The following is an 8,321-nucleotide window of genomic DNA, read 5'->3' as shown; positions in this document are numbered from 1 at the left end:
GCCCCGGCGGCTCCGCTCCAGGTACTGCCGGGGTGACAACGTGTCACCCAGTGATGTGACAACGCGTCACAGCAGCAGCTTGGCTGGGGCTCCATCCCAGCAGAGCCATTTCCGTACCGTGCAGAGCCCACCTTAGGCTAAAAGAAACCCGCCCAAGCCCAGCCCGGCCTGTGTGGGTGTCAGTGGCCGCAGTGTTGATCCCCCCTAAGCCGTGTCCCCTCCGGGCCACCCTGCTGTCCCCTCCTCGCCTTTCCCATGGCGGGAAGGCTCTGCGCCCACCCGTCCCGCTCCCCTCTCCCTCCCCGCCAGCCCAGACCCCCGTCCCACTCCAACACGGACTCTGGTCCCTGCGGGCAGCAGCTTTATTCCCTTCCGTGGGCGACGCTGCCCTACGGCCGCGCTGGTCCCCGCTCCCCGAGGGACTCCAGCCAGAGCCGGAGGGCGAACTTGGTGCCGGTGCTGACCCGTTCCACATCCTCCCCTTCTGCCGGCGCCGTGTTCAGGAAGGTGGCGGTGGGGAGCTGGGTGGTGCTGCAGGAGCCGGCGCTCAGCTCCGTGATGCTGAGAGGGACAGAAGGTCATCAGGGACAGGTCCTGGGGGCTCTGCACCCCTGTTCTTAATGCCCCAGTGTCCCTGTCCTCACCTGACGGTGGCCGGCAGCGCACTGGGGACATTTCCCAAACTCTCCACTCCATCCTCCGTGGCTGCGATGGCCTCCAGGACAGGCGGCTCCAGCCAGGCGTAGGCGCTCACCTCGCTCTCGCTGGGACGCATCCTGGCCTGGACCCAACACGATGCTCAGGAGAGGGATCGACCCCCCAGGGGACACACCAGGGCGTTGTCCCCAATGCAGCGCTCAGGAGAGGGATCGCCACCAGGGACACACCGGGATGTCGTCCCCAGCGCTCACCTCCAGCCGCTGGTGAGGCTCAGTGGAGAGGAGCAGCAGGTAGGTGACAATGTGGTGGCGGCGCGGCAGCCCCCGGCTCAGCATGGGCGGGTAGATGGACTGTGGGGACAGAGGTTTGGGATGGGAGGGGACCCTGGGGACCCCCCCCAGCCCCGTGGTGTCTCCAGGGGTGCTCAGCTCCCCCGGGGGAGGCCGTTACCTCCCAGAGGCCGAGCATCCTCCAGGAGAAGGTCCCCACGTCCAGGCGCAGCCCCGTCTCCTCCTCCAGCTCCCGCAGCCCCACGTCCAGCAGCTGCCGCCGGGGAGAAAAAAGGGGGGGGGGGGGGTCAGGGTGCACCAACCCCCTCCAGCTCACCCTGTCCCCTTCCAGGCGTTGTCCCCACGTTGTTGTCCCCACGTTGTTGTCCCCACGTTGTTGTCTCCTCACCTCTTCTCCCGGCTCCACATGCCCACCTGCGAGGGGGAAGACAGAGGGTTAGGGGCACCCCCAAAGTAACCCGCGCCCCGTATCCCCCACCCCACCCCGAGGACTCACCGGGCGGCACCCAGACGCCGGGGAAGATGCTGAGGGTGGGGGCGCGGCGGGTGAGCAGGATGCGGCCGGTGCTGTCCCGCAGCAGCACCGCCACCCCCGCCGCCACCCCCCGGCCCCGCAGCTCAGCCGGGATGGCCGCGGCCGGCTGCTCCCCGAGGCGCTTGGCCGGGCAGAAGGGGGGTCTCTGCAGGAAGAGGGGGTGTGAGGGGACAGGGTGTGGCGCAGGGGGACAGTGGGGGGGACCGGGACCTGGGGGGGGACCCACCTTGAGGAGGGTGAGGGTGGAGCCGGGGAAGGGCACGTCTGAGAGGAGGAAGCGGCCGCGGTCCAGGCCGCAGCTCACCATGGCCGCGTCCTCCTGTGGCGGGCAGAAGGCGCCAGTGACGCTCTGCGGGGATGGGACGGAGAGGGCAGCGCCAGCGGGATGTGGCCACTGCCAGGGCACCACAACGGGCACCACGATGGCCACCGTGATGGCCACCACTGTGGCACTGTGATGGCACCACAACAGCCACTGCCATGGCATTACAATGGCCACCACAATGGCTCTGTCATGGCACCATGATGGGCACCACAGTGGCCACCACTATAGCACTCTGATAGCACCACGATGGCCACCGCCACGGCATTGCAATAGCCACCACCATGGGACTGTGATGGCACTGCGATGGCCACCACCGCTGCACCACGATGGTGACCGCCACGGCACTACAGGAGCCGCTACGATGGCCACCACCATGGGACCGCTGTGGGACCACCACGGCCACCACCATGGCCCCACGCGGGGACACACACCGGTGTCTGCACGCCCCCGCCCCCCCCCCTCAACCTTGTGCACACTCGTGTGTGCCCTTTGTGCCCCCCCCTCCCCCCCCCGCACACTTCCTCCTCCCCCCCCCCCCCCCCCCCGTACCTGCCCGAACGGCGCCGGTCCCCCCGCCCCGCCCCGCCTCACGTGCACCAGCACGCGCGCCAGCCCCGCCATGGGCGCTGCGGGGGCGGGGCCTTTCCGGGGGCGTGTCCTGCCCGGGAAGGGAGGGCGTGGTCTGGCGGTGGGGGCGTGGCCTGGCGGCGCGCGCGCCCCCTGCCGGCGCGCCAGCCCCGTGGCGGGGGGGGGGTGGTGGGGAGGAGGGGACACGACACGACGACGACACGACACGACACAGAGAGACAGCGGTGCCACCGCCCGCCCCGGGGCGACCGTCCCCGCCGGGCCCGGCCCCACCACACCCGGCAGCGGCAGAGCTGTGGCTTTATTGTCCTCAATCGCACGGGCACAGCGTGTCCCCGTCCCCCCCCAGTGTCCCCCCCCCAAGTCCCCTCAGGGCTTCTTCACAGTGCTCTCGATGAAGGACTCCAGCACAAAGATGGTCTCATCCACCTGGTTCTCACTGGCATCGATCCTGGGGCACAGAGGGAGTGGTGAGAGCGGGCAGGGTGGCCGATGGCGGGGTCCCCGTCCCCATGTCCCCGTCCCGTGTCATCCCCCCCATCCCACCAGCACTCACTTGTTGACGTTGCGTTTGAGGTTCTCCAGCTGCTGGCGCTCGGGGGCTGTGATCATCTCCTCGATCTCCTGCAGCTGCGCCTCCTCGGCGCCGGTGGCCTGCATGGAGGCCAAGATGGCTTCCACCCGCTGTGACTTCTCCAGCAGCCTCCTGGGGGGGGGACAGGGGCAAGGGACAAGGAAACGGTAGCTTTGGGTCACCCCCCCATCCCCAGACCCACCACCCGGCCTCCTGAGGGCTGAGCCCAGTGCTCACTTGTTCTCCTTGGTCTCGTACTGGCGCCGTTCCATCAGGTTGGCCACACTCTGGGGAGAGGGAAGCGCAACCGGGTGAGCCGGGGGAGACACGGGGGCCCAAACGGGTGGTGAAATGGGGATGTGGCTGCTGCCACCCCCCGGTGGCACCATCCAGGAGAGTCCCCAAGATGGAGGAGGTGGCTGTTACACCGAGCCACATCGCTCTTGGGGCTGTGAGGGGACGTGCAGGGATGGCCCAACAGCCGCCCTCACCCATGGGTGGTGGTGGAGGAGAAGGAGAACCACACATGGTGGTGGTGGAAGAGGAAGAGAACCACGCGTGGTGGTGGTGGTTGTGGTAGAAGAGAACCATGTGTGATGGTGCTGGAGGAGAAGAACCACCCATGGTGGTGGGCCACCACGTGTGAGAACCACATGTGGTGGTGGTTGTGGTGGAGGAAAACCACGCGTCATGGTGGTGGTGGAGAACCATGCATCATGATGGTGGTGGTGGTGGAGGAGAACCACGTGTGATGGTGGTTGTGGTGGAGGAGAACCATGTGTGGTGGTGGTGGGCGTAGTGGTGGAGAGACACTGGGCCTGGAGCAGGAGCACCCTTGGGGGCCTGGATTCCCCCCCAGCTTGCAAATATTGGTGTGGACGGAGGCCACGTGGGGACCTGACAGGGACCAGGCTGGTGCCAGTGGCTTTCGGGGACAGGTGGACTGAGCAGAGCCACTGGTGGGTCTCCAGGGGTGTCCCTGGCGGTGACTGGGATGTACCTTGTAGCACCGGTGCAGCAGCATCCGGGCGGAGGACAGGACGTTGACGGTGTAGAGGTAGAAGGTGCGGGACGGTGCGTGGTCGGGAGTCTTGGGAATCTCCTACCGGTGGGCGAGAGAAGAAGACCTCATCGTGCAGCACAGCCCCACCTGCGCTACACGGGGCTGGGGATGCAGCCGGCATTTTGCCGGCATCCCGTGCGGGGCGCAGTGTCCCCTGCTGACGGGAGCGACGCTCGGAAACATCCGTCACCTGCAGGGAGACGAAATTCTCCGACAGCATTTTGTAGAGCATGTCCTTGGCTTCCTTGGCCGGGATCATGGCAAAATCCTCCACTTGCTTCTGCTCCAAATGCTTCTTTCGCAGGAGCAAACGGAATATTCTGGCGCAACGGGAACCAAACCTGAGTCGCAGAGGAAAATAAATTAGTGGATAGAGGCGAGGAAAGTTCCGGAAAACCTTCAAATCGTTGCTTTACCTCTCCTCCACGATGGACTCCAGGGTTGCCGTCGCCAGCGAGGCCAGGGCCTTGTGAAGATCTGTACAAGATCAAGGTCAAGGGATAACATCGGCACACGGGAATGGTTTTACGCGCTGGGAAACGCCGGCTCAGGTAGTTTACCCACAAAGGATACTGACAGTGTACATGCCGCCGCCGCTGTCCCCCGATTTACCCACAAACTCGAGCTACAAGAAAAAGAAAGAAGTTCAGTACATCCTAAAGTAATAAAAATCTTGATTGTAAGAAGTAATACATAGATTTTATGAAAAAAAAATTCTCTGATCTTAAAAGCTAAGAACAGCAGCTGTATTTTTTTAACGCTTTCAGTATCTTTTAAATATCAGTAGAAAACTGGTTTTCCCTCAGTCCGAGCTCTCCCCAGCGCACGGCTAAAGGGAGGCAGCGGGTGGCACGGATTTGGGGTGGAGGGAGCTCAGCAAGGAGCCGCCGCTGAGCGGCATTTACCGTCTTTGCCCAACTGAGTTCTGTGTTTCTTACCGGGTCATCTGCTAACAGGGTGAGGTACTGGTCCAAAACTTGCTTCACAATGTTGTACCCGGCTGGAAGAGATCTGAATATCTATGGGAGGGAAACCAGGCAGGATATAAGTGGGGGAAAATGGAATAAGCAGCTTTTCTAAATCGGCAGGTGCTTTACAGACTTTTTCTGCCCCATCCAAACACAGTGCTGCAGCTGTGCTGGCGGAGAAAGGCCTCGGCTACACCCTGACTTCCCAGGGGCAGGAACCCACCTCGTTGGAAGAGAGCGGCTGGGTGTACGGCGCGCTGGAGGACGTGGTGACTTCGCTCATCCGCAGCATTGTCCGCACTATTTCGCTGCTGGTCTGGTTTTGGGGGGGGAAGGAAACGGTCATTAGTGCCGGAGAACCTCTGTCCTGCGCTCTTCCCGCAGCAGCAACCAAACGTGGGCCGCCCCTGCCTGCCCCGGAGCGGGGATTGAAACCTCCCCACCACGACCATCGAGCTCCCGCCCTGACATGGAGAGCAACCGCAGGAGGGTTCTGAGCACTTCCACCAACCTGATCCATGCGGTTGGCCACGGCGCTGACGATCCCCTGGTCTCGAAAATGCTGGTGGAACCGGTCGATGTTGACTTGCCAGTAAATGCCATCGTCGGGTGGAGGCTGCGGGGGAACAGCGAGAGGGAGAGGAGCCACCAAACTGAGGGAGTCACGAAACTGCTGGAGAGGATCCATCAAACTGCTCGTTTGGTTTCCCCAGAAGAGCGTGTTTGGGAAGATGCTGGATCCCTCGAGCCCATGAGCTCAGAGGAGGAAGGAGCTCAGCCAGGGACAGAGGCGCGTCCCCAGCAAAGGTTACGTGCGGGAGACGGAGCGTCCTGCCGGACAGGCAGCTGCCTCTGATTTACAGCCCCGCAGAGCCGAGGGCGACATTGCTTCAGTACCTCTGAGCTTTCTCCATCTCGCTTCTGCTTTTTAGCCTTGTGTTCACCGTTCTCTTCCTCGTCGCACGATCGTCTCCGCTTCCCTTTCCCTGTCAAACAAAGATGACGGCGTTTGCTTTTAGAAACAACTGTCATGGTCTCAGGTGAACAGGATGCGGCCAAGCGCTCCCCAAAAACCCCGCTACCCAGCCAGTAGCACCCAGGGTGACCCCGAGGGGCTTCTCACCTACGAGGTTCAGCCTGGGCACGACGTACATGTCCTTCTCATTGATCACCAACGTGGGCGCAGGGGGAGGCGGCGCATTGGGGCTCTCGGGGGTTTCGGGGACCAGTGGGCACCTCTGCACAAAGTGCGTGTCTGCCAGGCGCACAAACGTGTTGGAGACATCAGCATAATCCATGGTCTTCCCATCTAGAGGAAGAGGAGAGAGACGGCGGCGTCAAGCTCTGCCAGCCCCGGGTCGTTCCGGGAGCTCCAGAGGACGAGGTGACGCTGTGGTACCCAGAGAACCACCATGACCAGGCTGCTCGGAGGCTGTTTTGAGGCGGGAGCAGCACTTATAACCCCTCTGGCAGCGAGGCCACTTTGGGTGGCTCCTTCTCCAAGTTCGTGGCCAACTTTCCAGGGTAATGCAGCCCAAAAAGACTCCGGTACCACATTCACTGAGCAAAACCAGTCTCCGGCAAATGCTGCTCCTCCTCCCACTCCCAGATCCCTTTTTTTAAGGAGAGGAGATTCCCACCTTCCATCGTTTCAGTCAGCCTGTCCGCCACCTTCCTCACCACCGCGCTCATCATCATCTTGCCATTGAGGAGCAGCTCCTCCACGATGAGCTCGCCCGTGTCATTGTAGAGGGTCTTGGCCGTGTAGATGTAACGCGGGTAGCGGAGGATCCTCAGGACCCGCTTGCACTGGGCCTCGTACTCCACGAAACCTCGCTTCTGCAGCTGGTATGTCACCAGGTTGTGTTGGATGAGGACGCAAAGGGCTTTCTTAACCTGCCCGAGGCAGAGCAGGGCTCGGTTACGTGACAGAGAAGCCCACACTATGCTCACCCCACTTCAGGGCAGCCACGGAGCATCTCCTCCCTCGCTGTGACCCTCCCTGCTGCTGAGCTGCTGGTGTTTGTGCCACCATCTTGTCCCCTGCGTGTCACCCCTGTCCCTGTGGACTCTATTCCCTGCCTTTGCTCCCTACAGAGAAGTCACAGTTACTTTCCTCCTTCCCAGACTACTTCTTAAGTGAGATAACAAACTGTCTCTCCCGCTTACGAAAACCCACCTGATTTATTTTACAAGCAGCAAAGCGCTCATTTGCCCTTCCCAAGGTTTTCCTACCCATGTCTCCTTCAGGAGCAGCAGCAGTGGTGACTGACAGCCTGGGCCGATATCAGAGCAGTTCAGGCTGCGTTATCGCACCGAGGCTAAAGCCTACACGGGCGGGTTTGAGACGTACCTGATCCAGCAACAGCCCCGTGTCATTGACGATCATCCGCAGCGGCTGAGTGCCCGTCCTGATAAGATAAGTCCCTATCTTCTCCACGATCTCCCCAAAATGTTCTTGCAGCAGGAGGGAACACAGCTTTATTTCCGCCTGAGTCATCTCGATGGTAGATTATAACACCTGCTGGTGCTGGGGAAGAGCCCTGGGGTTATTATGGCTGTTTTGGGGGGGTGGGAGGGCAGGGGCCATGCTGCTGCTGCTGCCTGGGGAGCCTCATCTGTGCTCCGTCCCAAAACGGATGCCTGGTGGGAGACTGAGTCTTGAGTGAAACCAGCACCTGGCGCTGCAGCGGGGGTGAGATGGAGAGGGGACGGACACTGGCACGTGGCTGGTCCCTCTGTCCCCTCCTGGGGTATGGCAGCCTTGTCACTGGGCTTCCTGTGTCCATGGGTCCCCCCCCCACCCAAGGGACAGACATATCAGAGGGGTCGGGGTCCCTTGTGTCCCCCTCCCGGGTGCGGTGTCTCCCCCTGCAGAAGGCTGGGGTCCCCATGTCCCCTCCCAAGGGATGGCAGCCATGTCTGAGGGGTCCCCGTGTCACCTTCCATGGGATGGCAGCTCTGTCAGAAGTGTTCTTGTGTGCCCTCCCAGGGAATGATGACAGCCCTGTCAAAGGGGGCCCGGGTCCATGAGTCCCCCCCACCCGAGGGGCAGCCATGTCAGAGGGGTGTCCCCCTCCCAGGTAGGGTGCTTCCCCCTCCCCCCCGAGGGATGGGGTCCCTGTGTCCCCTCCCGGGGGACAGTCAGAGGGGACCCGCCAGCCTCTCACTCACCCAGGCCCAGCCTAGGCCCATGCGACCACCATGGCAACAAGCACTTCCGGTTCTCCAGCCGCTACTTCCGGTCGCGCTCGGCGCCGCCACGCCTCGTTGGCCGCTCTGGAGGACCGGGCCAGGCGACGCTCTGCCTACTCCGTC

General features: G+C 62.6%; 2 protein-coding genes across 5 annotated transcripts; both read right to left on the bottom strand.

The window, feature by feature from the left end:
* Positions 1–346: 346 nt before the first annotated feature.
* NUDT17 (nudix hydrolase 17) lies at positions 347–2,201 on the bottom strand. Of its 4 annotated transcripts, none has more exons than XM_082495984.1 (7): positions 1,712–2,200; positions 1,447–1,630; positions 1,339–1,364; positions 1,112–1,203; positions 912–1,020; positions 645–781; positions 347–561 (listed from the first exon to the last, which is right to left on the bottom strand). In XM_082495984.1, exons 1-7 carry the CDS (start codon positions 1,970–1,972, stop codon positions 390–392), a joined length of 981 nt encoding a protein of 326 aa, XP_082352110.1. In that variant the 5' UTR covers positions 1,973–2,200; the 3' UTR covers positions 347–389. The 4 variants fall into 4 exon arrangements, with proteins under 4 accessions (XP_082352110.1, XP_082352111.1, XP_082352108.1 ...); XM_082495985.1 differs by having other exon boundaries at positions 912–1,010; positions 1,111–1,203; positions 1,712–2,195; XM_082495982.1 differs by having other exon boundaries at positions 1,112–1,364; positions 1,712–2,201.
* A 550-nt stretch (positions 2,202–2,751) lies between these two features.
* On the bottom strand, positions 2,752–8,208 carry POLR3C (RNA polymerase III subunit C). Its single transcript, XM_082496231.1, has 15 exons — positions 8,178–8,208; positions 7,357–7,533; positions 6,644–6,899; positions 6,127–6,312; positions 5,901–5,989; positions 5,515–5,619; positions 5,227–5,319; positions 4,974–5,054; positions 4,609–4,660; positions 4,452–4,512; positions 4,226–4,376; positions 3,973–4,074; positions 3,210–3,259; positions 2,955–3,104; positions 2,752–2,849 (listed from the first exon to the last, which is right to left on the bottom strand). Exons 2-15 carry the CDS (start codon positions 7,501–7,503, stop codon positions 2,768–2,770), a joined length of 1,605 nt encoding a protein of 534 aa, XP_082352357.1. The 5' UTR covers positions 7,504–7,533; positions 8,178–8,208; the 3' UTR covers positions 2,752–2,767.
* Between the last annotated feature and the right edge of the window lie 113 nt (positions 8,209–8,321).

This window comes from Vanellus vanellus (genome assembly GCF_965231255.1).
Source record: "Vanellus vanellus genome assembly, chromosome: 27".
In the NCBI taxonomy this organism is placed as follows: Eukaryota; Metazoa; Chordata; class Aves; order Charadriiformes; family Charadriidae; genus Vanellus; species Vanellus vanellus.
Note: the sequence above shows the minus strand (reverse complement) of the source record. Positions and strands in the feature narration are given on the sequence as shown.

Excerpts from the sequence above, each read along its gene's own strand:
- NUDT17 (XM_082495982.1), bottom strand. The coding sequence starts at position 1,972 with ATGCCATGGCAGTGGCTGTTGTGGTGCCATCACAGTGCCACAGTGGTG. Across the intron at positions 1,631-1,711 it reads CCACCCTCACCCTCCTCAAG|AGACCCCCCTTCTGCCCGGC; the intron begins GTGGGTCCCCCC and ends CTCTTCCTGCAG. Across the intron at positions 562-644 it reads GCGCTGCCGGCCACCGTCAG|CATCACGGAGCTGAGCGCCG; the intron begins GTGAGGACAGGG and ends TGTCCCTCTCAG.
- POLR3C (XM_082496231.1), bottom strand. The coding sequence starts at position 7,503 with ATGACTCAGGCGGAAATAAAGCTGTGTTCCCTCCTGCTGCAAGAACAT. Across the intron at positions 3,260-3,972 it reads TGCTGCACCGGTGCTACAAG|AGTGTGGCCAACCTGATGGA; the intron begins GTACATCCCAGT and ends CCCTCTCCCCAG. Across the intron at positions 2,850-2,954 it reads CTCAAACGCAACGTCAACAA|GATCGATGCCAGTGAGAACC; the intron begins GTGAGTGCTGGT and ends TCTGTGCCCCAG.